The sequence below is a fragment of the Periplaneta americana genome, chromosome 16, assembly GCF_040183065.1.
Source record: "Periplaneta americana isolate PAMFEO1 chromosome 16, P.americana_PAMFEO1_priV1, whole genome shotgun sequence".
Taxonomy (NCBI): domain Eukaryota; kingdom Metazoa; phylum Arthropoda; class Insecta; order Blattodea; family Blattidae; genus Periplaneta; species Periplaneta americana.
The window spans coordinates 171984350-172010918 of record NC_091132.1 but is presented as its reverse complement, the minus strand read 5'-3'; the positions used below and the strand labels follow the sequence as shown (position 1 = coordinate 172010918).

At 36.6% G+C, this 26569-nt stretch overlaps 1 protein-coding gene across 3 annotated transcripts; it reads left to right on the top strand.

The window, feature by feature from the left end:
* Positions 1-36: 36 nt before the first annotated feature.
* LOC138691921 (zinc finger protein 678-like) lies at positions 37-26502 on the top strand. 3 transcript variants are annotated; one of them, XM_069814552.1, is made up of 5 exons: positions 37-134; positions 20502-20602; positions 21972-22157; positions 22451-22533; positions 24606-26502. In XM_069814552.1, exons 2-5 carry the CDS (start codon positions 20507-20509, stop codon positions 26011-26013), a joined length of 1773 nt encoding a protein of 590 aa, XP_069670653.1. In that variant the 5' UTR covers positions 37-134; positions 20502-20506; the 3' UTR covers positions 26014-26502. The 3 variants fall into 3 exon arrangements, with proteins under 3 accessions (XP_069670653.1, XP_069670654.1, XP_069670652.1); XM_069814553.1 differs by lacking the exons at positions 20502-20602; positions 21972-22157; positions 22451-22533; positions 24606-26502 and adding exons at positions 3414-3514; positions 6671-6856; positions 9592-9674; positions 13672-17693 and having other exon boundaries at positions 46-134; XM_069814551.1 differs by lacking the exon at positions 37-134 and adding an exon at positions 19243-19428.
* The last annotated feature ends 67 nt before the right edge of the window (positions 26503-26569 follow it).

Sequence of the window (26569 nt, the reverse complement as noted above, 5' to 3'; positions counted from 1 at the left end):
ACTACTGTCGCCACATTCACGGCAACCTTGATCTCGTTTGCTCGTGTGAGTTCAGGGAGAGGAAAAAGTTTTCATTTTCGTAGGTTATATGTGTATATCCATTTTCATTTCGTAGAATTGCAATTCTGGAAGAGGTAAGTTGCAGTTTTTACTTTTAAACTATAAAAGTCAACATAGGCTTTAGTCTATAATATAATTATCATTGTGTGTTGATTAGGGTATGGGGCCTTTCCATTACACTATTACTTCCACTTTGCGGAACTATAGGCTCTAATATCAAACGAGGAGGAAACGAATTGCCCACTGTAACCCATTATCTTTTGCCTTCATTGCCTCATGAGTGATATTTTATTTGTGTCACGCGATTTCAACCTGTCTCTGATAGTTCACTGACCAGTAAACAAAATCAGACTATGTTTAAACGTATTTATTATAGGGCCTATTGGTTTTTTTCTGTCAGTGGGTAGGTATACCAGCGCACCAACTTGTCCGCCTGTCCGTTCTTTCGGGAGGGTTGCATTATCCAGTTAGCTAAAATATTTGTGTCATTATGCTGCATATTTTCTCTAACAGGGATTATAAAGAATGGACACTTAGCGAATTTTCCTGTGTTTTGTTTCTCTGTGCGCCGGCGTTTAGTTTCACTTTGAAGCGCTAGAGGTTAGTGTAATCGAGCACACGCTAAGATAATAAGAGTATTAATTTTATAGAGAACCTCTTTTGGGAGAGTGTTTGAATCTATATCCCATCATCATGTAGGTGATCGCAAATGAGTAAAAAATTGGGTATACATTTCGAAACTTATGCTGTTTTAAACAATAGTGAAGAAATGTGTTGCTGTGACTGTACTGAGGGTCATTGCATCGCTAGTGCAAGAAAGAAATTTCACCCTCTACCTGAAAAAGCCTCCAGTCAGCACTGTCGGAAGGTGTACTTACCGCTATTTCTTTGCATGAATGGATTTTAACGCTCAATACATTCCTGTCCCTTCTGTAAAATTTAGTCAGATGGGAAAGCGGAAATCTTCCGTCCATATGTGTAAAATTACATTAGTGTTGCTCCTAGCAGTGTATCAAGTGAAGTTATCTGTAGTTACTTAAATTGCATAGAAAATGTTATTCATAATAGCAGTACAAACATATGACAGACACCAATCATACTTTTTTTTTCTTATGAAATGAGCTCCTATATGTATTTTGTACTGTAACAATATAATATGTTTCCCATGAAGTGGCGTCTAAATTGTACTCCCCATTTGATAAATCATTTCCCTTCTATAGCTCTGTTCCGTTTATAACGCTTTAAGGCCATAGTCCCTTGACGAGCGTATTAACGGAATTATACTGTACATACATAATTTTTATCCATGACCATAACGAAAAACATGCCTTTACAAAATAATGTTGCGTTTATAAAGTAGGCTTTTATTCAACATTACTTTATTCCTCTAGTGAGATAAAGACTTTACCTCACAGTTTCCATTCAACTATTACTCAAGAAGTTAATATATTAGTTACTAGATGTCACTACATCTACTTCTTTATTACCATTTCTTAAATATAGATACACTCAATCTCCTTCTCTTTTCTCTGTCTACTAAGTCGTAATTTGTGAATTGCATCCATATCTAATATCTAATATATATATATATATATATATATATATATATCTTACTTACTTACAAATGGCTTTTAAGGAACCCGAAGGTTCATTGCCGCCCTCACATAAGCCCGCCAGCGGTCCCTAGCCTGTGCAAGATTAATCCAGTCTCTATCATCATACCCAACCTCCCTCAAATCCATTTTAATATTATCCTCCCATCTACGTCTCGGCCTCCCTAAAGGTCTTTTTCCCTCCGGTCTCCCAACTAACACTCTGTATGCTTTTCTGGATTCGCCCATACGTTCTACATATAATATAATATAATATAATATATATAATATAATATATATATATATATATATATATATATATTTTATTTTAAATTAAGGCGTGGAGACTTGAACCTGCGAAGTTGGGTTTATAGGATTTTAAAACAACACGCGTTAGTCAACTGAGCTAAACAGACACGATGATTAATTATGTTTTAATAATCGTCTTATGTTTACAGAAGTAAAATGTCAAATTATTTTAGTCATTTTAGTCCCGTGAACACTTCTAAATAATCCCTGAAACTTCATAAAGATTAAAATACACGTTTTAAATGAATATATATATATATATATATATATATTATATATAGGTATATAATTAATTATAATTTGTTATTTATCCAACACCTTAGATACCATTCTTCACTATTCATGGCCTCCTACATCATGACCTACCTAGTTCACGTATCGATTCTAAAATCCATGCCATGATATGTGATTATATGAGGACTTATTTTCAACACATTTTCTTTCATAAAACATAATTTTTCGTTATGGTCATGGATAAAATTACGTATGGTACTTGTGAGCGTGATCTTTATTGCGCTCGTGTGATTTAAGCACGAGGCGTCAGCCTCGTGCTTAAATCTTTCCACTCGCGCAATAAAGATGCACTTACCTCACAAGTACCATAAATAACTATTATTGCACAGAAACATATGACTAGACAATGTGATTATTTTCAAACAGATATTAACCACCACTAATATTAAATGTATTGTTTCTCTGCTTTAGGATATACTTTCTTTAGTGAAAATAAATACACTAGGCTCTAAATTTTTCATCGTAGTAACAACTGTACTAAATGTTTTCCTAACTGTCGTGTAAGCAATTAGTTTCCGACGTGTTAAAAAAATTGAGAAGTAGTAGTTCATATTCATTTGTAATAAGTAGCCTTGTAACTTTGGACCGATAGGGAGCGTTACGTAGTTTCAAGTTGACTATGCGTTCACCAGTCTGTACTCTAGCATGCATAATCAGTGTACCTGCTGAATAATAATGTTGCAGGTTAAAGGTTCACAGGAGCATATATTTACAGCGGGATTTGGTAAGTGTTTAAAGTGAATGACAGGAACATTACACGTAAAATATGTAATACAAACAAACGAGGTGACAAGCGATATTATATACAGAGACATTGTAGCACAAGAAAATAAAGGAGGAAACTCAAACCCACGAATAATTCTATGATAGTTATTCTGCACATAACGAAAGGTACGTAAAAATATATCTCTGTAATGCTATGTAACGTATATTTACTTTTAGAGTTGCCGAGATTTCTTTATGTTCACCTTGTTATTCCCGTAATCGATCGCAGAACCAAGTCAATGTCCTCGTACTAGCTCACGTCCTCGACCTATGTACCCTGCTACAGTCAACTTGAGTAATCGGTCTCCAACACTAGAAACATAGTAATAAGTGTTTGTCAACTGCTCTGTTTCTTTAAATCGTTTTTAAATTGTTACAAAACACTTTTTTCAGTTGTGATGGATGTGATCAAGATGGAACCTGAGGTTGATCCATTGGACTTACAGCCGTATGATAACTCATACAAAACAGGAGAGAATGAGGCTTTACCAGAGGTAAACTTAAAAGTTTTATTGTATTTTTTTCCTTCTTTTTTTTTTTTTGTCTAACAGTGGAAGTGCATATTTAGTAGACTAAATTGCTAATCCGTAATTATCTGTGTAGTATAATGCCCCTTGATTTGGATTGGCAACATCAGTTGCGCGTTGATTCGTGTCTGAAGATAGGAAACAATTTTCACGTGAAGTTTCGCTAGTCTATGGGAATGGTGCTCACCCTACATCGTGATAGAGCAGTACAGGCGTTAAGTAATCTGGCCTCAGAATTGAACTCGAAAATTCACGTAATCAGTGTCTGGCCACACATCTATAATCTTTTCGCTGTAAGAAAAATCCTAATGTAAACAATAGCACGTGACTGAAGTGAGGCTTCATTGGCCGCTGTTTGGCACCATAGATTCTCAGTTCGTGTTCCCGCCTACTGTTGTACATTCTGTTTCATGTTAAACATTTCCCGTTACTCGTCACGTAGGCCTAACCTCACTACTATGCATTCGTTTGCTTAGGAAACATTTACTTTATAATTACTGTAATTGAAACTCACATAACTTATTATATACATTGAAGACAATTTGTTTTTCTCCACTTTTGAGAAGGTTTCCACTCTCATGTTTAATAACCACACACACCGAGGATGCAGAATTATAGTTCAGTACCACGTGCTTACGTGAACTACTACGAGCTCCATTGAAGCCAGCTTGTTATAAGAACAGACTACCTCGGTATTACTGTTGGTATTCATCCGCGTTCATATTACGTAACAAAATATAACAGTAGCTTTACTTTTACATAGCGTTTTACATATGAGTGATTATGTTTCATCGTATTTAACAACTAGAATTCATTTTTTTATTTTCAAATAATGCAAGATTATGGTTTCCAGATAAGAACTATATTTTCCTGCGTCATGTGAGTGTTTCGACTGCGAGCCAATCACGTGTATGACAGCAACGTGCTTATGTTTACGTTAGGATTCTTCTTACAGCAAAAACAGTATACAGTACTTGTTTTCTACCTTTGCTGCGGGTAAGTTGCTATTAGGCCAACTATCAGCTGATTGGCCTTAGTACTGTTTTGAATTTTGCGCCAGGGATTATTTTATCTACAAAATGATATTTCCGCGATATACACAGGTTTCTTCAACAAAAGATCCAGTAAGTTTCCAAATGCCCGGGTCCAAACATATCCACCATCTATGTCCTTTTTCATGCTTCTTCATGTGGGTTTCCTCAGCTCCTCCTGCCAGATGGCTTCCATTTCAAAACTTATTTTTTTAATTTGGTTTCTATGCTTCACATCACATGCCCATACTATCTTCACTTGTAACTATCTCCTATTGTAATAATATTTCTCACTTTATCTCGTCTTGAAATTATTGTAATAATTATTCGGTAATTGTAAATATGCGATGGAAACTATGATGAAAGATGGCGTGACTCCAACCAAAATATGAATGTTTTCTTCAAGTAAAATTGTACATTTATTTACTTACCACTGGCAACCTTAATTTTTCTGGTACCTTTCACTTTTAGTTAAATAATTGGTGTTATATATAATCAACATTGGAATAGTTTTCAAAATTGGTATATAAATTAAGTTGGTTCCCACTTAGAATTTAGGTTTTATGTTATTCAAAATACTTTCTTTAAAAGAGGATTTATAGGAGATCCTGAATTAAATAAATCTTAATGTCTCGCTTAGGAGAATAATACATAACATAAGTCGCTTTAAAATGTTTCCAACAGGTTTTATTCTAAACAGAATATTGATGGGACTGATATTATGAGTTTTAAAATAAGAATGCGTTTTATGTTGGCGATGCCTCAATCGTACTAATATAATGAAGTGAAAACAAGTGACTTTTGAGTTTATTTGAAGTGCTCTTGCACAACAAACACAGATATTCTTTTCACATTGTTTTTATACACATATCATTGAATTCTGTGAGAGACATATAAGCGTTTATCAATTTTAATATTTAAAGGTAGAGCCTTTGTGTGTTTCTGTAAAGTAATCTCGACTCCCGGACATTTTCCCGAGTAGCCTACCTATTCTCCCGAAGGACTCCCTACCGAATACAATTTCCCGAATGATTTTTCCCGAAAACAAATTTCCCGACACAAAAACAATCCCGAATAATGCAAATCAAGCTTTCAGGTATAACTCCCTGTACAGTTTATTTGTATATCTTCGAGGGAAAAATTGTTCCGTGGCCGGGCATCGAACCCGGGACCTTTTGTTAAACGTAGCAACGCTCTACCAACTGCGCTACTCGATAACTCTACCAGACACCGATGCAATTTTTCTCGGTTGAGAAGCTTTTGTCATCTAGTCTGGTGTCAAAAAATCTGAAAGTTAGAATTTATAAAACAGTTATATTACCGGATGTTCTGTATGGTTGTGAAACTTGGACTCTCAGTTTGAGAGAGGAACAGAGATTGAGGGTGTTTGAGAATAAGGTTCTTATGAAAATATTTGGGACTAAGAGGGATGAAGCTACAGGAGAATGGAGAAAGTTACACAATGCAGAGCTGCACGCATTGTATCCCTCACCTGACATAATTAGGAATATTAAATCCAGACTTTTGAGATGAGCAGGGCATGTAGCACGTATGGGCGAATCCAGAAATGCATATAGAGTGTTAGTTGGGAGGCCGGAGAGAAAAAGACCTTTTGGGGAGGCTGAGACGTAGATGGGAAGATAATATTAAAATGGATTTGAGGGAGGTGGGGTATGATGGTAGAGACTGGATTAATCTTGCTCAGGATAGGGACCGATGGCGGGCTTATGTGAGGGCGGCAATGAACCTCCGCGTTCTTTAAAAGCCAGTATGTAAGTAAGTAAGTATATCCACAGACGTCAAAGTGGGCTGACAACCGTCAAGCAACCAACATTGAGTGTACACTAAATCTGTGTGACTTAAATTGTGGTTTTCTCTTAACGAACAGTGACGTGTGTTATGCAAGTCAAGCTTTCAGGTATAACTCAGTTGAAATTGTGTTTACGATATTGGATAAACTGGTAGATCTTTTTGTCTTTGCCTTCTTATAGATTTCTTTAATTGTTCGCATTCCTGTTGCAGTGTTAAAACACGTGAAGGAGTTCTTGTATCTAAATGAAGTTATTTCTAGCAATGCCTTTATGTTCTATAGGAAAAAAAATTATCGAAACTGGAAGTGGTAGGCTTGAAGACAGAATGCCTGGACCACAGCTGTGATGTGACATCCCAGAAGAATATTGAAGACACACAGGTCCCTGTTAGCTTTGCTGTGATGAAATGTGAAGGTGAAGACACTCCAATGTCTGGCAGCTCTCCTGTGTTCAAGTCTGAAGTTGAAGTAAGTGGTCACTATCAGTCTTCAGGTATACTAGCAGTGCATTTTGAAGTATATCAGGGCCACTAATTAATTTAGAATATATAGTTGAATCGCACTTTTTAAAAGGAACTAAGTCAAAATTTGCTACTTTTCAGGAGAGCATCAAAACATTTTTTCATGCACATATAGCATAATCAGATATTTAAGACTTACATTATATAAAGATAATATGGGATTGAATTTAATGATAACAAACTTTTTAAGAAAATTTTGTGCTACAATGGTATACATAAATTTATAAATTTGAGACTTAGTTCCTTTCTTCACTGGAAATTTTTTTTGAAAGAACAAAATAAATAGATTAAGTTAACAACATTTATTCAACGCAGATCTACATGTATTTTGATTAAATTGACATATTAGAAATTTTAATAGTACATTATGCAATGAGCCTATAATGATAGTAATTAAGAATCGAGTATGGATATTTATGAAAAGAGCGCAAGCGAGTTTCATAATTTTCATACGATCTTCTTAATTACCATTATAGGCGAGTTTCATACGACTTTTTATGCTCGACCATATTTCTAACTTGAAATTACCGGTATTCAGATGTATACATTTTATTTGTATCTGACAAGATCGGAAGTGACCTTGTTCTAGGTCGTGAATTGTGAGATGTGCGCAGACGCGAAAGTATTGATTTTTTCCGAGGAACAATAATGTCATTGACCTTGACATAGTCCCGTTAAACTTGATAATACTACAATATTATAACCTTGATTATTGAATTCGACATTGAAAAACGAGATGACAAATTGAATTTATTTGAATATTATTTACAATTAACGCTAATTATTATAGTAACAGAACATAACCTTCTGCGACATTATTGGATTTCCAGCCTCCGTGACTTTTCGCTAATTCTCTTTCGATTGCATATCCGAGAATAATCGATACTTGCGGATTTATAAGGGTACAAAGCTGACTTGTCATTGGCTGAACACATGTAAGCTGAGTTATCATTGGCTGAAGACCTGTACTTTAATGAGTATGTGTACTTTAATGACATGCATTAAAGGACTGCTACCAGGTGTATAATTAGTACATTTCAGCATGGTCGAGCATAAAATAATATTATGAATCAAAAAATTAATTCAAAATGGACATGTTTCATAAAAAAATCAACACATGTGAAATGACTAGAGGGTCTCATTCATGGTGCGCCAGGACCTGTTTAGTAGAATATGAAAATATTTCTTCGTTAAATGCTTCAGCATTTTTAACACTGACGTACTTCATTAGTATCTTAAGGTCTTCAATCTTTTGAGCATTGATGGGAACTTTTTCTTCTGGATATGCCTTTGTTAGTTCAGTGTCAAACTCGTAAATTCCCCTTTCTCAAGGTGAAACCTATCGCTAATATAACTCTTGATATATGGGTGACCTTCTACAACGCCAGGGCTATCTGAGCTGTATGTGAATTTCTTTCATACAGAGGGTGTGAAATGAATCTTTCCCCTCACGAGCATTCTTTGAAGTTTCTTCCGATATGGTATTCTTTTTGAAATTTTAGGCCACCACATATCAAAGTTACTGATCAGTTTTCAGAGTCCACTGTGTACGGTTATTTCTATATATTCTTTTATTGTATACACCCTATCGGCCCCTGTTATCGCTTTTCTGAAAACCCCAAAATCCCTATCATAAGGGAGAAATGAGTGACCTCGATCAGGAAAATAATGTTTTATAGTTTTGAATCTTCCAGAAGCTGCCAGACCAAGACGAAACCTAACTATTGTATGATTTTTTTTTTTTTTTTTTTTGGCCTGGGCAGCTATCTGAGAACATATTATGTATGTTTTCATCAAAATAGTATTTAAAAAACGAACAAACATCATTGGATCCCTTTCGAACCTGTCCTTCGTAATACACGTACAGCACACATTGGTTGGATTTAAGATCATGAATGGAAAATATATTAATCTACAATTGCCTCATATAGAAGACTTATTTGAACTGGTAATTGGGGGAAGGGCAGATTATGCTAACAACGTTCATCATCTCTTTGAATTTTAGGGATCATTTTAGTCAAATTACTGTCTCATGTATTGACGCACACAACTTTCTCTGTTATAAAAATATTCTAAGAATAAAATAATAATGATTATCTAAACAACTTATTACCAGTACTTTACACTTACCTATATAAACATTCATTCATTGTTGTCTCTATACACACGTGTTTCGTAAGCAAGTCTAACAAAATACCAAAATTTAATGTAGCATAACAGAGTTACAAAGAATGTGTTGTCATATTATTTTCTATGTCCAAACGGTGAAGAAACGCACTAACTTTCTGACTTAGTTCTTTTCTTTACCGTAGTACAAACATCACAGTGATGTTAGAGACACATGGAAAGGTCTGACGAAGTTCATTTCTTCGCCAATCAGTGTGTCTTGGAAGTAGTAATCATTTGGATAATAAAAACAAGAATGGCAAATTTTGACTTAGTTCCTTTCTAAAAAGTGCGATTCAATTAATTGTTTTCATTTTTTCGATATATCCTGAACTTACACTGCCTTCAATTTAGATTTCAAATAAGCTAGTAATTCGCAAAGATATTTCTGGTAAGGATCAGACAATAATCTTAAAAGAAAGGAGAAACTTATTCTTCCTAGGAAGAGAATTTCATTGTAACTTTTCAGTGTATGGGCAACTAAAGCTCTCTTCAATATCTAGTAATTTCTTTCAGGAATATGCGTTCGATCTGGATAGATTTCAGCAGGCACAGAAAGTGGAAGTATCTTCAGAAGGGGATGAAGTGTTGACTGAGAGGTGAGTGTATTTTGCTGGTTATGTTTTTCCAGTCTCACAGCTTCATTTAATGATGACTTAGGAAAAATTTTATAATATATAGCACAGCTTTTTTCTAGTATTATTGTTTGGTTATTCAGATTGACTCCTGAAAATATATTGATACTGAAACTACATACGATTCCCTAAAATCATTACCGTTACAACAAACATACTATTATCTGTTCATTTCGAGGTGGCGGATGAAGGTCGCGTACAAGTATTTGAAGCTGTTCACGTGCCTTTTCTGCCTCATTTAGAATTCACAATTGTGTGCAACAATCAGCTCGTTCTCATATAATTTGTCACATAGCATTTTCAATTGTTTGCTTCCAAATTTTCAAAACTTACTGTTAAAATTTTGTGCTACATATGTCAGTCAGTTATTGTCGGGTGACAGAAGGTATAAGATCGGTTAGCTAGAATGCCTAAATTCAGTAAACCATTGAAAAGTAAACTTCATGCTTACGTCAGTGAATTTGGTGCCCATGTGTTTTCAATCGATGGAACAGTTTTGTTATGTAAGGTTTTTGGGAAGACTGTTAATCACGAAAAATATACTTTATGAGTCCACATGTGTCACCTACGAAGTAAATATGTGAGGTATGGTTATATAATTTAAATTTATTGCTAAAATACTCCGTGTCCTGCTTAGAAGGATCGAAAAATAAGTGCTAATTTAAAATATTGTGACAGCGACGTGAGATTCGAACTCACGACCAGCGTCCCGCAAGAAAGCAGATCGCGCGGGGACGTCGCGCGGAGGAGAGAAGTAAGGGGAAAGGGCCTACGCGGCGAGAGAGTGGAGAGAGAGTGCGCGCGCATCTGGTGCTGGTAGAGAGGAGAGGGCTCTGGATTTTTCTGGAGTGCCATCTCTAGAGACGCGTGGAACTTTCGAGGCTACGTCGCTGTGGTTATAAATTACGGACGCGAAGGAACGACAGATAGAGTTTTCAGTTGATTAGTCAGCCAGTCAGTGAGAAAGCCAGAGCAAGCAAGCCAGTCTTGTGTACCAGAGTTCGACTCGAGTGTGCGTCCGCAACTGTGTCAGCATCCGAAGGCCTGAGTTCGAGTGCAGTGGACCGCAGTTGGAGGGACCTGAGTTCGAGTGCAGTGGACCGCAGTTGGAGGGACCCGAGTTCGAGTACAGTGGACTGTCTCTGAAGGTCTGTGGTTCGAGATACTGTGAACTCGAGTGACTGAGCTAGAAGAACTGTGAACTGAGAACTGATAGTTCTGATATGTAAATAGTGCTCTGTAAATATTAGTTAATATTAACAGTTCATTGTTGTTCGTACCAGTCCAAGTAAATCGTCATTGTCGTCGGTGGAGTGCTATAACGAATACTGTGTTGAGTGAAAATCCAATTGTTGACGAGAGCGTTTAAGGCGAATTGTAGAAAGGAATTATTGTTGGAAGAATAAAATTCCATTGTTGTGAGTTAAATAAATTTACAATATAAATTATGGTTTTATAACATAACTTTTGTACATTTTGATGTAAAAACTCTCCGAGTTTCGGGGATCGGTAAATGCAAGTCGTTGTTTGCGCCTCGAGCTACCCTGAAGACATTTAAAAGCACTCAACCTTCTGCCAAGTGTTCCATAACATTTGTGGAGTGATTAGCGCAGCTGCATTTATAATGCGTTGTCTCAGTTTTTAAACTGTCAACTGTGCTGCCTTGGTACACAACATTCGTCATAAAGCCCCTGAAAGAGGTCAATTGGCTTCAAGTCGGGTGACCTAGGTGGCCATGCAAGGATTCTCATTGTTGCTGAAAAACCTAAACTGGGAGAGTTGATAACAACAAAAGTTCTGCACATGTCCAGATACACATTACATTTCCTTTGATTGTCGCCTCGATGAAGGAGAATGGTCCAATGACAGAATGTTCTACAGATTGCCGTCAGTATTGTTTCCACGATAAACGTTAATGCGCACGCGCATGAACATGGAACTGTTTTTGAACCGTTGGTGCATAAACTTGGACAGATTATGTACCTCGTCAGATGTAAATCAAAACGATATCTTCATCTGATTTTAATTAGTGAGCATTTATTTCTCGATTCCTCTAAGCGGGACATGATGTAGATATGTCTTTTTAAAATGTATGCCATTTTCAAAGATTATTGTGCCTTTTCTACGTTTTTATTGCCTTTTTTCCTGCCTATGTTAACTGTTATAGATGCCTAAACATACGAGCGCTGGTAATAAATAATGTATTCATACTTCTTGGAGTATATAGATGCCAAGATTCATCGCTGTCTGTATCAGATGGATCTGAGTCTTTATTTTAAAAATGACCATTGTTAGAACAGCTCTGAATATAAGAAGTATTTTCACTTCGTCTTAAGTGGATGCCATTTTGATGAGCGTTATGGCCATGTATCTCTGTGGTCATCAGCACAGTAAACCCTCGGACTACCGTCTCTTACCCACGGATAAGACTTTGCACTATCATACACCCTTGGCTGCTGGTGAGTATGCTTTCTATCTCCCTTCAGCACGTGGTGAATATTCTGAGACACTTCTTACCCATCATCCATTTCACCACTGATGTATCTTCTCAGAATATGACAAGGTAAATAGCTGTCACATGTCAGTTGCTGGCATCTAATGTAGAAACAAACTTGTTCAGCTGTATTTAAAGAGGGAAGTTTAAATAATAAATTGGAACAATCAATCAAACTCCTGTATCTCCTCATGAGAAGCATAGGGCAATCACAAAGTGCCTCCATCGGACCCTATTTGTAGCCAACTTCTTCACTTCGCTCCATGTTTTCCCCTCCCTAGCAATTTCCTCCAAAACTGTTCTCTTCCATGTATTTTTTGGCCTTCCTCTTGTTCTACTACCCTGGGGGTTCCAATCCAAAGCCATTCTTTCCACTGCTCCATCTCCTTTCCTGATTGTGTGCCCTGTCCAATTCGACTCTCTTCTTTTGATTTCTATTGTGATTTCTTTCAGATTTGTTATCTTCCATAGTTCTGACTTTGTGTTTATATCTGGCGATCTAATTTTTAAAATTCTTCGTAAACATCTATTAACAAAGTTTGCAGTTTATTTTGTATAATTTTACTTGTTTTTCATGTGTCACAGCCATATATTAAAATTGATTTCACGTTACTGTTAAAGATTTTAATTTTTGTAGATCTAGATATAATAAAAGATTTCCATATTGAATACAACTGGACAAATGTACTATTTGCATTTTTTATTCGGTATTTTACATCCTCAAAGACGCCACCATCCTTGTCAATTATACTACCCAAACATTTAAATTCTTCAACAGTATCAATGTTATTATTATTTATTATAACTTTATCTGTCTTTTTACTATTTAATCTTATTTCTTTAGTTTTCTTTACGTTTATTTGCATATGAGCCCCTTTTATTACTTTCAATAAAGTATTAACTTTATTCTGCATGTCACCAAAACTATGGGAGAGCAAACACATTTCATCAGCGAAATCGTGATCCTCCAAGGTATCGTTTAATCCCCAGCTTATACCTCTTCTAACATTGCCAACAGACCTTTCCATAATAATCAAAAATATGATCGGAGAGAGAATACAACCCTGTTTCACTCCGCATGTAGTTGTTATATTGTCTGACAGCATACCTTTGTGTATTACATTACAAGTATAGTTTTCATATATAAGTTTAATTAGTCTACAAATTTTTCCTGGTATACCAAATTTTGTTATTGTTTTCCATATATAACCTCTATTAAGCGAGTCAAACGCTTTTTCAAAATCGATAAATAGTAAATATAAGGTACTTTTCCATTCATTGCATTGTTCACAGATTATTCTTGAGGTATTAATTTGATCAACACATGATCTGTTTGTGCGAAATCCTAAATTGGAACAGGAATCTTAAAAACGATAAAATTATTGCTTATGACTATCTCTCGCAGGCCTTTGAATTGTCTGGTATTGGAATGTTGTGGTGACTGATAATTCTTTATGTTTATTCCAGCGTTATGGATACTGACAATAGTGTGTTACAAGAATACACCGGAATTGATGGTGGAGAAGACAAATGGACACAGTGTGGTAGTCACAGACCAGATGGTTCAGATATTACTAATTTAAGCAGTAATTCTATCAAGTGTGATAGATGCAACGAGGTTTTTGTAAAGCCGGAATCTCTGAAACTTCATTTCCGTACACACAGAACCAAAAAATTATTCAAATGCGATATCTGTGGGAAGTGTTTCTCAAATTCGTCAGTTCTAATCAGGCATTCACGCGTGCACACAGGGGAGAGGCCTTTCAAATGCGACGTATGTGGCAAGTGTTTCTCAGTATCGTCAGTTTTATACAGACATGCACGCATACATACAGGCGAAAAGGCATTCAAGTGCGACGCGTGTGGCAAGCTTTTCTCACAATCGGGAAATCTGAAGAGTCACTCCCGCTTACATACGGGCGATAGACCGTTCACGTGCGATCTTTGTGGAAAGTGTTTCTCACAATCACCTGTTTTAAAGAGGCATTCTCGAATACATACAGGCGAACGGCCATTTAAATGCGATGTTTGTGAAAAGTGTTTCACAGATTCCGGCCACCTTAAAATTCACTCAAGGATACACTCTGGCGAGAAACCATTTCAATGCAATGAATGTGGAATGGATTTTTCAATGAAGGCAAGTTTAAAAAGGCATGAACGCATACACACGCAAGAAAAGCCCTTCAAATGCGATGTCTGTGGAAAATGTTTTTCAGAATCATTCGTGTTAAACAGACATGCACTGACACACAGAAACGAAAAGCCCTTCAAATGCGAGATCTGTGGAAAGTGTTTCTCACAATCAGGCGCCCTCAAGAATCATTCCCACGTTCACACGGGCGAGACTCCTTTTAAATGTAATGAATGTTCCATGTCTTTTTCAGTGAAGGCTGTTTTGAAGAGACATGTACAAAAACATATAGGCGAAAGGCCATTCAAATGCCATGTTTGTGGGGAGCGTTTCTTAGATTTGAGTAAACTCAAGGTTCACTCCCGCGTACACACGGTCGAGAGACTAATTATATGAGATGAACGTGGAATTATGCAGAATTGAGAAGTTTACAAATCATACAGTGCTACACACAACCTCAAGGACTTTCAAATGTAATATCTCATGGAAAATATTTTACGTGTAAGGATCATCTGTTATTCCTAAGGAGGGAACAATGTGACGACCACGTGAGATTCGATCTCACGACCGACGGAGGAGAGGCTAAGTCGGCCGTGTTTTGAGCGGGTTGCGCGCGCATCTGCCTCCTGGGGCATGGCTACACGCGTTGAAGGAGGGGAGCAGCAGCGTGCGAGATGATTCGAGAATGGACACACGCGTCGAAATATCGCGAACTATCCAGAACTCGTACTTTCTCGCAACGATAGTTTAGCTATAAATGAAGAAACGCGAGCGAACTTGAACAGTTTTCAGTTTATTCAGCCATTCAGTGCGTAAGCCAGTGAACAGAGCAAGCCAGCCAGTCTTGTGTACCGGAGTTCGACTTGAGTGTGCGTCCGCAACTGTGTCAGCATCCGAAGGCCTGAGTTCGAGTTAGAGTTAAAACGTTAAAAATGTTACTACTTTTAAAAAAGGGTACCGGTAATGTACCTTTATGACAGATGGGCTCCATTTCAACATCGGAATGGTAGCCTTTGAACTATTGCTCCTCCAGTCGGTATTGATTTCCGGCGTTTGCTTTCGTCAGTGTTGGGATTGGGGGTGTGTTGCTGTTATGGTGGGGGAGGGTTGTCTCTATGTCGTATATTATGAGGTCGAGTAATGGACGTGTATTACATTGTAGTTGTGTATTAAGTATATGCTGTCGAAATGTTATTGTATGTTGTAGATTTCATATTGTTGTAATATGTTTAACTGTGGACTTTTTGTGGACATCAAATTACGCAGACCATATTGCTAACAGCAATCACGACAACAATAACGTATGGAAATACTATAAATTTTACTTAGTCTTACGTTAAAAAAGGCATATACCTTCGACAGACGACCCGTTTCAACGCTATGTCACGTCATCTTCAGTGTCACTTGAACCACTGGCGATCTTGACTCTATGATGTGCATTTGTCGATGGTAGGGGTGGGGATGTGTTGCTCTTATGGTGGGGGCTGGTTGTTTGTGTGTTATGACGTATTATGACGTGGAATAATGTGTGTATATTGAACTGCAATTGTGTGTTAAGTATATATTGTGGGTATGTTATTGTATTCTTATATATTTCGTACTGTTCTAGGATGTTTAATTGTGAACTTTTTGGTGTGATGTGTAAAATTTCCATAGGTGTGATGTGTAAAATTTCCATATATTTTCTATATTATTGTAGTCATGATTATTGTTGATAATGTGGTCTGCATAATTTGATGTGATGTATGGTTTGGTTATAGCTTTAATATGTTCATTATATCTTGTGGGAAAGGATCTTCCTGTCTGTCCTATGTAAAAATGTGGGCAACTATCGCATTTTAATTTGTAAACTCTAGTTGAATTATATTTATTTGAAAAATGCACATCATAGAGTCGAGATCACCAGAGGTTCAAGAGACACTGAAGATGACGTGACATAGCGTTGAAACGGGCCGTCTGTTGAGGGTATATGCCTTTTTTTTAACAATTTTACACTTTTTTAACGTAAGACTAAGTAAATTTTATAGTTTTAACAAAGTGTTAACGAGAACTTTAATCAATGAATAATGGAAATATTACACATCACACCAAAGGTCCAGAATTAAACATATTGGAACAATACGAAATATACAAGCACAGAATAACATACCCACAGGATATACTTAATACGCAATTACAATTCAATACACATACATTATTCGGTATCATAATACACGACATACAAATAACTATCCCCCACCATAAGAGCAACACACCCCACCCCAATCACTGACGAAAGCAAACGGCGGAAATGAAGACCAGCTAGAATAGCTGTAGTTTGAAGGACATGAAACCGGTCTTGAAACGGGGCCCGTCTCTGTTAAAGGTACATTACCGGTTTTTTTTTTTTAATTGTTGTAACTCTAGAACGTTTTACACAGAGTGATTTATATAGAACTAACTTACTTATTTACTGGCTTTTAAGGAACCCGGAGGTTCATTGCCGCCCTCACATAAGTCCGCCATTGGTCCCTATCCTGAGTAAGATTAATCCATTCTCTATCATCGTATCCCACCTCCCTGAAATCCATTTTAATATTATCTTCCCATATACGTCTCGGCTTCCCTAAAGGTATATAGAATTAACACATTTCTTTATTCCAAAACATACGATGCTAGCCACAATTTTTTACACCTCAAATGTAGAGTATCTTCAGGAGATTACTAACCTCTATAGCAAATGTTGAAACTTCTTTATTTATTTGGCTGGAAATTCACTTAATGACCAGTCTTTAACCACAGTCTACTATATACAGTCACGAAGCTTGAGTTTTGAGGGTGCTAGAAACAATAGACTCTGACGGTACTATTTTGCATTGCCTGTAATGAGGCGATATTAGAGATCCTAGTGGTAAGCAACTATCTAATGTTTGCATATTTACTACGTATTGAGCTTCGCGACTGTATATAGAAGACTGTGCTTTAACGTCAAATCAAGCACGACTTTTGATTTCTTGTCACGAGATGCGCAGATGTTTATTCTTTATTTCCTTATTTTTGGCATCTGTTTTCGACATTTTGTTTTAGTCACTGAAAATGCAGTACACATTAAATCAACGGCTCTTCCTTGTGAAGCAATACTGGATTACGAATTCAATGACAGCTACTCAAAGAGAACTTGGTGTTCGTAATCCCCTCCAAAGAAACACGACACTGGGACTGGTAAACAAATTGGAAACAACTGGATCTCTAAAAGAATAATAATTTCGATGACAATAAATATACAGAATATTATTGCCATTCTTGCAGTCTTGTGACCAGGGGTGAGCCGTTTTGCCGACACCTTCCACTATCCCAAGACGTCGTGAATCATGTGGATGCGACATCAGACAGAAACGCTAACAGAATACAGAAATATACAGACACACTAAAACACACCCTAATCAAATTATCAACACTCAGATCAATTTCAGAACACACACACTATTTGACACAACTCTTCATCACACGAACGCACTCGCACAACAAGCAGCGAAGTTGAGATGACGCCGAGACACAGAAGGCTCTGAGGATGGTGTCAAGTAGCACCGAAACAGCTGTAAGCCGCACATGCTTACATAAGTAACACGAGTAAGATCGCCATTTAATCAATTATGAAAATAATACCAAAAAAGAACAAGTATCCTGTGATGTTATGATTATGATAGTTGAATCCAGTGCTTAGAATTGTGGAAACTAAGCTTTGGCAAAGTAGGCTATGTTCTTTTGTATGGATTAGTGTATAAAATGAAATAGAATGGCCTAAATTAGAAAAGTATGGAGAGGTGAACAAAATTTTGAAAGACTCTATGAAATAACATTCATGAAATTTTTGATGAGGATGATGCAGACCAATAAAAGTCAGATTGGAACTCAAAATCAGAAAATGTAAGAGTAACAATTTTAGGAAAACGGCTTTTTGTGTTCGGCATTTATTCTAAAAAAAGTTCTCATTCATAACATATTTAAGTTTGTGGAATTTGCCTGCTAATCTGCTGCAGTTGAAAGGATTTTCTGTATCATAGGGAAGACTTCTAGTGCCTACAATTCCATTCGAAGTTTTCGTGCATCGAATTTTATATAAATAAACTGACAAACAGAGAAGTAGCAGGCATTCAACTTTAGACTCTTCTCTTCTATTTTTGTGGTTGGTGAGTGTTCTTTCTTATTTTGAGAAAGGGTTATTGTTTCAATGTAATTGATATTGGCATATTAACAAGATAATTATTGAAAATTTATAAATTGACCACAGATTACCTTAATGACGATTAGGTCAATCAGATCGGACAGGGAAGTGTCCTGGATTTATACTAGATAACTATGTAAATATCCTTGTTTTGGATGAGAAAAATATGACAATAATACGGTTCTACAAATTGTTGAATCATTGAAGAATAAAGTAATATATTCAGTAATTGAACGAATTTATTTTTATTTATTGTAGTAGGTTATTTTACGACCCTTTATCAACAGTTTAGTTTATTTAGCGTCTGAAGAGATGAAGGTGATAATGGCAGTGAAATGAGTCCGGGGTCCACCACCGAAAGTTACCCAGCATTTGCTCGTATTGGGTTGAGGGAAAACCCCGGAAAAAAACGTCAACAAAGTAACTTGCCCCGACCGGGAATCGAACCCGGGCCACCTGGTTTCGCCGCTAGACGCACTAACCGTTACTCCACAGGTGTGGACAATTAAATGGAAATTGAACAAATTTAATTAATTTGTTTTGTTTTGTGTTTTTTTTTTTTTTTTTTTGCTTGTAATTTAAAAATGACAGTGAAAACTGAAAATGGCTAGGAATCCCACTAGTAGTTTTTTTTTTTTTTTTTTTTTTTCCGCTAAGCTTTGGGTAACTGCCACTTTAAAAATGATGGCTAGATCTAACTATAAAATTACTTAGTTCGCATCGCTCGCTTTTTTCAGCAAGGGGAGAGTAGGCCTACTACTGTCGCCACATTCACGGCAGCTATGATCTCGTTTGCTCGTGTGAGTTCAGGGAGAGGAAATAGTTTTCACTGTCGTAGGCTATGTGTGTATTTCCATTTTCATTTCCTAGAGTTACAATTCTGGAAGAGGTAAGTTGAAATTTTTACTTTTAAACTATAAAAGTCGACATAGGCTTTAGTCTGTAATATAATAATTATCATTGTGTGTTGATTAGCGTATAGGGCCTTTTCATTACACTATTACGTTTCACTTTGCGGAACTATAGGCCCTAATATCAAACGAGGAGGAAACGAACTTTTCATTCATTCATTCATTTACAGTATTTTATTCCATAGATCTTACATGAGCAATGAAGCTTTAAGATGTGGAACAAGTCAAAATTTTACAATATTACAATTACAATTTTTACAAATTTTTATAGTTTTACAATTTAGTAATTTTCTACAATTTTGTGCAATTTGTTACAATATTTTGGCGAGATGTAGTGAGATGAGGTGAGGTCCGAGGATTCGCCAAAATACTACCTGGCATTTGCCTTTAGGTTGGTAGTGGAGTAAAATCAGTGAAGCCTGTTGGGTGGCGTTCTTTCTATGTGCTGTAGTCAATTAGATCTTGGACTTTGAATTCTTTCTGCCAGGTTAAAAATATTTAATTCTGTACTGATCTCTTCATTATGTTTCTTGTCTAATAATGCATAGCCTGCTACTGAACGTACGAACTTCATTTCAGCTCCTCTGTTCTTCTTTTATTTGATCTGTTAAGTGTCCAATTTTCGCAGGCGTATATCAGCATTGTTTCATTTAGCGGTGTGGATTTTAGTGTTTTGTTTTTCAACGTTCTCCTTATTGTTCCGCACATGTTATAAAATCTATTTAATTTTATGTTTATATCGTTCTTTTGACAGTAAGATACGTTGAATCCTAGATAATTGAAGTTATTTACCTGCTCTATTAATTTTTTATTAATCATTATTTTGCATCTTTTATGATTTGTACCTTCCAAAGCCCTTGCTTTGGTTTTCTTCTCAGAAATACTCATATTATATTCACTTGCGAGTTCATTCAGTTTATGAGCAGCAACTTGTAATTCGTCCTCAGTGTTATTAAAAATTACTTGATCGTCTGAGAACCTAGTAATAAGCGTTTCTCAACCGCTCTGTTTCTTTAAATCATTTTCAATTGTTACAAAACACTTTTTTCAGTTGCGATGGATGTGATCAAGATGGAACCTGAGGTTGATCCACTGGACTTACAGCTGCATGATAACTCATACAAAACAGGAGAGAATGAGGCTTTACCAGAGGTAAACTGAAAAGTCTTATTGTGTTTTTTTCCTTCTTTTTTTTGTGTAACAGAGGTAGAAGTGCATATTTTCCATTTCATATTTACTAGGCTAAATTGCTAATCCGTAATTAACTGTGTAGTATAATGCGCCTTGATTTGGATTGGCAATATAAATAGCGCGTGGATTTGTGTCTGAATATAGGAAACAATTTTCACATGAAGTTTCGCTAGTCTATGGGAATGGTGCTCACCCTGCATCATGATAGAGCAATACAGGCCTTAAGTAATCTGGCCTCAGAATACAACTCGAAAATTCACGTAATCAATGTGCTGGCCACACATCTATAATCTTTTCACTGTAAGAAAAATCCTAATATAAACAATAGCACGCGACTGAAGTGAGGCTTCATTGGCCGCTGTTTGGCGCCATAGATTCTCAGTACGTGTTCCCGCCTACTGTTGTACATTCTGTTTCATGTTAAACATTTCCCGTTACTCGTCAAGTAGGCCTAACCTCACTACTATGCATTCGTTTGCTTAGGAAACATTTACTTTATAATTACTGTAATTAAAACTCACATAACTTATTACACGCTATACATTAAGGACTATTTGTTTTTCTCCACTTTTGAGAGGGTTTCCACTCTTATGTTTAATAACCACACACACCGAGGATGCAGAAATTATACTTCGGTACCACGTGATTACTTGAACAACTACGAGCTCAAGTGACGCCAGTTTGTTACAAGAACAGACTACCTCGATATGACGTTGGTATTCATCCGCGTTCATAGTACATAAAATATAAAACTAGCTTTTCTTTTACATAGCGTTATACATATGAGTGATTATGTTTCATCGTATTTAACAACTAGAATTCAATTTTTTATATTCAAATAATACAAGATTATAGTTTCCAGATAAGAACTATATTTTCCTGCGTCATGTGAGTGTTTCGATGGGAGCCAATCTCGTGTATGTTAGCAACGTGGTTATGTTTACATTAGGATTTTTCTTACAGTGAACACAGTATACGGTACTGGTTGGAGGATTTTCTACCTTTGCTGCGGGTAAGTTGCTATTAGGCCAACTGTCAGCTGATTGGCCTTAGTACTGTTTTGAATTTTGCGCCATGGATTAATTTATCTACAAAATGATATTTCCGTCATATACACAGGTTTCTTCAACCAAAAGATACTGTATGTTTCCAAATGCCTGGGTCCAAAGACCTTCTGGGGAGGCTGAGACGTAGATGGGAAGATAATATTAAAATGTATTTGAGGGAGGTGGGATATGTTGGTAGGGACTGGATTAATCTTGCTCAGGATAGGGATCAAGTTCCTGTATCTAAATAAAGTTATTTCTAGTGATGCCTTTATGTTCTATAGGAAAAAAAATTATCGAAACTGCAAGTGGTAGGCTTGAAGACAGAATGCCTGGACCACAGCAGTGATTTCATATCCCAGATGAACGTTGAAGAGACACAGGTCCCTGTTAGCTTTGCTGTGATGAAATGTGAAGGTGAAGACACTCTAATGTCTGTCAGCTCTCCTGTGTTGAAGTCTGAAGTTGATGTAAGTGAATCGCAATGTGTCTACAGGTATACTAGCAGCGGATTTTGAAGTATATCTGGGCCATTAACTAATTTAGAATATAATTAATCGTTTTCATTTTTTCCATATATCCTGAACTTACACTGCTTTCAATTCAGATTTAAAAAAAAAAAACTAGTAATTCGCAAAAATATTTCTGGTAAGGATCAGACATTATTCTCAAAAGAAAGGAGAAACTTATTCTTCCTAGGAAGAGAATTTCATTGTAACTTTTCAGTGTATAGCTCTCTTCAATATCTAATAATTTCTTTCAGGAATATGCATTCGATCTGGATAGATTTCAGCAGGCACAGAAAGTGGAAGTCTCTTCAGAAGAGGATGAAGTGTTGACTGAGAGGTGAGTGTATTTTGCTGGTTATGTTTTTCCAGTCTCACAGCGTCATTTAATGATGACGTAGGATAAATTTTATAATATATAGCACAGCTATTTTCTAGTATTATTGTTCGGTTATTCAGGTTGACTCCTGAAAATATTTTGATATTGAAACTACATACGATTCACTAAAATCATTACCGTGACAAGAAACATACTATTATCTGCTCATTTCGAGGTGGCGGATGAAGGTGGCGTGCAAGTATTTGAAGCTGTTCACGTGCCTTTTCTGCCTCATTTAGAATTCGCAATTGTGTGCAATAATCAGCTCGTTCTCATATAATTTGTCACATAGCATTTTCAATTGTTTGCTTCCAAATTTTCAAAACTTACTGTTACAATTTTGTGCTACATATGTCAGTCAGTTATTGTCGGGTGACAGAAGGTATAAGATCGGTTAGCTAGAATGCCTAAATTCAGTAAACCATTGAAAAGTAAACTTCATGCTTACGTCAGTGAATTTGGTGCCCATGTGTTCTCAACCAACGGAACAGTTTTGTTATGTAAGGTTTGTGGGAAGACAGTTAATCACAAAACATGTATTTTATGAGTCCACATGTGTCACCTACGATGTAAATATGTGAGTTATGCTGATATAATTTAAATTTACAACATGTAAAAAGTCTCCGAGTTTCGGAGATTGGTAAATGCAAGTCGATGTTTGCGCCTCGAGCTACCCTGAAGACATCTAAAAGCACTCAACCTTCTGCCAAATGTTGCATAACATTTGTGGAGTGATTAGCGCAGCTGCATTTATAATGCGTTGTCTCAGTTTTTCAACTGTGTCAACTATACCAAGTTGGTACACAACATTCGTCATAAAGCCCCTGAAGGAGGTCAATTGGCTTCAAGTCGCGTGACCTTGGTGGCCATGCAAGGATTCTCATTGTTGCTGAAAAACCTAAACTGGGGGAGTTGATAACAACAAAAGTTCTGCACATGTCCATATACACATTACATTTCCTTTGATTGTCGCCTCGATGAAGGAGAATGGTCCAATGACAGAATGTTCTATTGATTGCCGTCAGTATTGTTTCCACGATAAACGTTAGTGCGCACGCGCATGAACATGCAACTGTTTTTGAACCATTGGTGCATAAAGTTGGACAGATTATGTACCTCGTCAGATGTAAATCAAAACGATATCTTCATCTGATTTTAATTAGTGAGCATTTTTTTCTCGATTCCTCTAAGCGGGACAATATATAGGTGCCAAGATTCATCGCTGTCTGTATCAGATGGATCTGAGTCTTTATTTTATTATTATTCTAATTAGTATTAGTAGTAGTAGGTTTATTTTGCCTGGCAGAGTTAAAGCCATGAGGCCCTCTCTTCCACTCAACCAGGTTTCAGTAATATACATGAAATACAATTAGATTACAAGACAACACAAAAGAAAATACCTTAGAAATTACATAAAATGTAGTAGAAAATTACAATGTCAAGATTGGTTACATAATATAAAATTACAAATAGTCAGGATCATTTACATAATATATAAAATAAAGTAGAAAATTACACTTAATCAAAATCAGTTACATAACATAAGGGGAATATACACATTCACACACACAAACACACAATTTATGAGACCTGAAAGGCTCGAGTTAAATTCGACGATTGATTCACTCGATATATATGTTATACAGTTAATATACTAATAGGAGAATACATGTGGGTTACAAGACATAAAATGTTGATTAGCAGAGTCGTACTAAATGGCATACAAATACAAATGATTAAGTAATATATCAAGATAATAAAATAAAGAAAAGAAAAAAGAAGATGAAGAGAGAGGAGAAAAAAATAAGTTGGTCATTTAAGACTTTTTAGAAACTTCCGCAAGAGTCTATTTCTGTTCATCAAAAACATTTCTCTTTTTTTGTAATAGAAATGTACTGTTACTATGTGTGGAATTTCCCGAGAATATTATTACAAAACTCATTACCGAGTGGAAGTATGCAAAGTATATTGATTTTATAATTGTCTGGTATTGGAATGTTGTGGAGACTGATAATCCTTTATGTTAATTCCAGCATTATGGATGTTGAGAATAGTGTGTTACAAGAATACACCGGAATTGATGGTGAAGAAGACAAATTGACACAGTGTGGTAGTCACAGACCAGATGGTTCAGATATTACTAATTTAAGCAGTAATTCTATCAAGTGTAATATATGCAACGAGGTTTTTATAAAGCCAGAATCTCTGAATCTTCATTTCCGTATACACAGAACCAAAAAATCATATAAATGCGATATCTGTGGGAAGTGTTTCTCAAATTCGTCAGTTCTAATCAGACATACACGGGTTCACACAGGGGAAAGGCCTTTCAAATGCGACGTGTGTGGAAAGTGTTTCTCAGTATCGTCAGTTTTATACAGACATGCACGCATACATACAGGAGAAAAGGCATTCAAGTGTGACGCGTGTGGCAAGCTTTTCTCACAATCGGGACATTTGAAGAGTCACTCCCGCGTACATACGGGCGAGAGGCCATTTAAATGCGAGGAATGCGGTGCGTCTTTTTCGATTAAGGCAGTTTTGACAAGGCATTCACGCATGCACACACACGAAAAGCCATTTAAATGCGAGGTTTGTGAAAAGTGTTTTTCAGAATCGGGCCACCTTAAAATTCACTCCAGGATTCACTCTGGCGAGCGACCATTTCAATGCAATGTATGTGGAATTAATTTTCCAATCATGGCAAGTTTAAGAAGGCATGCACGCATACACACGCAAGAAAAGCCTTTCAAATGCGATGTCTGTGGAAGATGTTTTTCAGAATCATGCGTGTTAAACAGACATTGTCTGACGCACAGAAACGAAAAGCCTTTTAAGTGTGAGGTCTGTGGAAAGTGTTTCTCGGAATCAGGGCCCCTGAAGAATCATTCCCGCCTACACACCGGCGAGACTCCATTTAAATGTAATGAATGTTCCATGTCTTTTTCAGTGAAGGCTGTTTTGAAGAGGCATGTACAAAAACATATAGGCGAACGGCCATTCAAATGTGATATCTGTGGAAACTGTTTCTCAGAATCGTCTGTTTTAAAGAGGCATTCTCGCATTCATACAGGCGAAAGGCCTTTCAAATGTGAGTCATGTGTAAAGTGTTTCTCAGATTCGAGTCTACTTATAAAACACAACCGTGTACACACGGGTGATAGACCATACACGTGCGATCTTTGTGGAAAGTGTTTCTCACAATCGGCTGTTCTAAAAAGGCATTCTCGCATACATACAGGCGAACGGCCATTTAAATGCGAGGTTTGTGAGAAGTGTTTCACAGATTCGGGCCACCTTAAAATTCACTCCCGGATACACTCTGGCGAGAAACCATTTCAATGCAATGAATGTGGAATGGATTTTTCAATGAAGGCAAGTTTAAAAAGGCATGCACGCATACACACGCAAGAAAAGCCCTTCAAATGCGATGTCTGGTGAAAATGTTTTTCAGAGTCATGCGTGTTAAACAGACATGCGCCGACACACACAAAGGGAAAGCCCTTCAAATGCGAGGTCTGTGGAAAGTGTTTCTCACAATCAGGCGCCCTCAAGAATCATTCCCACGTTCACACGGGCGAGACTCCATTTAAATGTAATGAGTGTTCCATGTCTTTTTCAGTGAAGGCTGTTTTGAAGAGGCATGTACAAAAGCATAAAGGCGAAAGGCCATTCAAATGCCATGTTTGTGGGAAGAGTTTCTTAGATTTGAGTAACCTTAACGTTCACTCCCGCGTACACGCGGTCGAGAGACTAATTATATGAGATGAACGTGGAATTGTGCAGAATTGAGAAGTTTACAAACCATACAGTGCTATACACAACCTCAAGGACTTTCAAATGTGATATCCCATGGAAAATATTTCACGTGTAAGGATCATCGGTTAAGACATATGTATTTTCACTTAGCCCAATGTTAATTTATTTTGATTGTGTCTTAATTACTATATAAAATTATAAAAGCTACAAAACATATGTACGTTGAGAATTTCTCGAT

Excerpts from the sequence above, each read along its gene's own strand:
- LOC138691921 (XM_069814552.1), top strand. The coding sequence starts at position 20,507 with ATGGATGTGATCAAGATGGAACCTGAGGTTGATCCACTGGACTTACAG. Across the intron at positions 20,603-21,971 it reads AGAATGAGGCTTTACCAGAG|GAAAAAAAATTATCGAAACT; the intron begins GTAAACTGAAAA and ends TATGTTCTATAG. Across the intron at positions 22,158-22,450 it reads TGTTGAAGTCTGAAGTTGAT|GAATATGCATTCGATCTGGA; the intron begins GTAAGTGAATCG and ends AATTTCTTTCAG.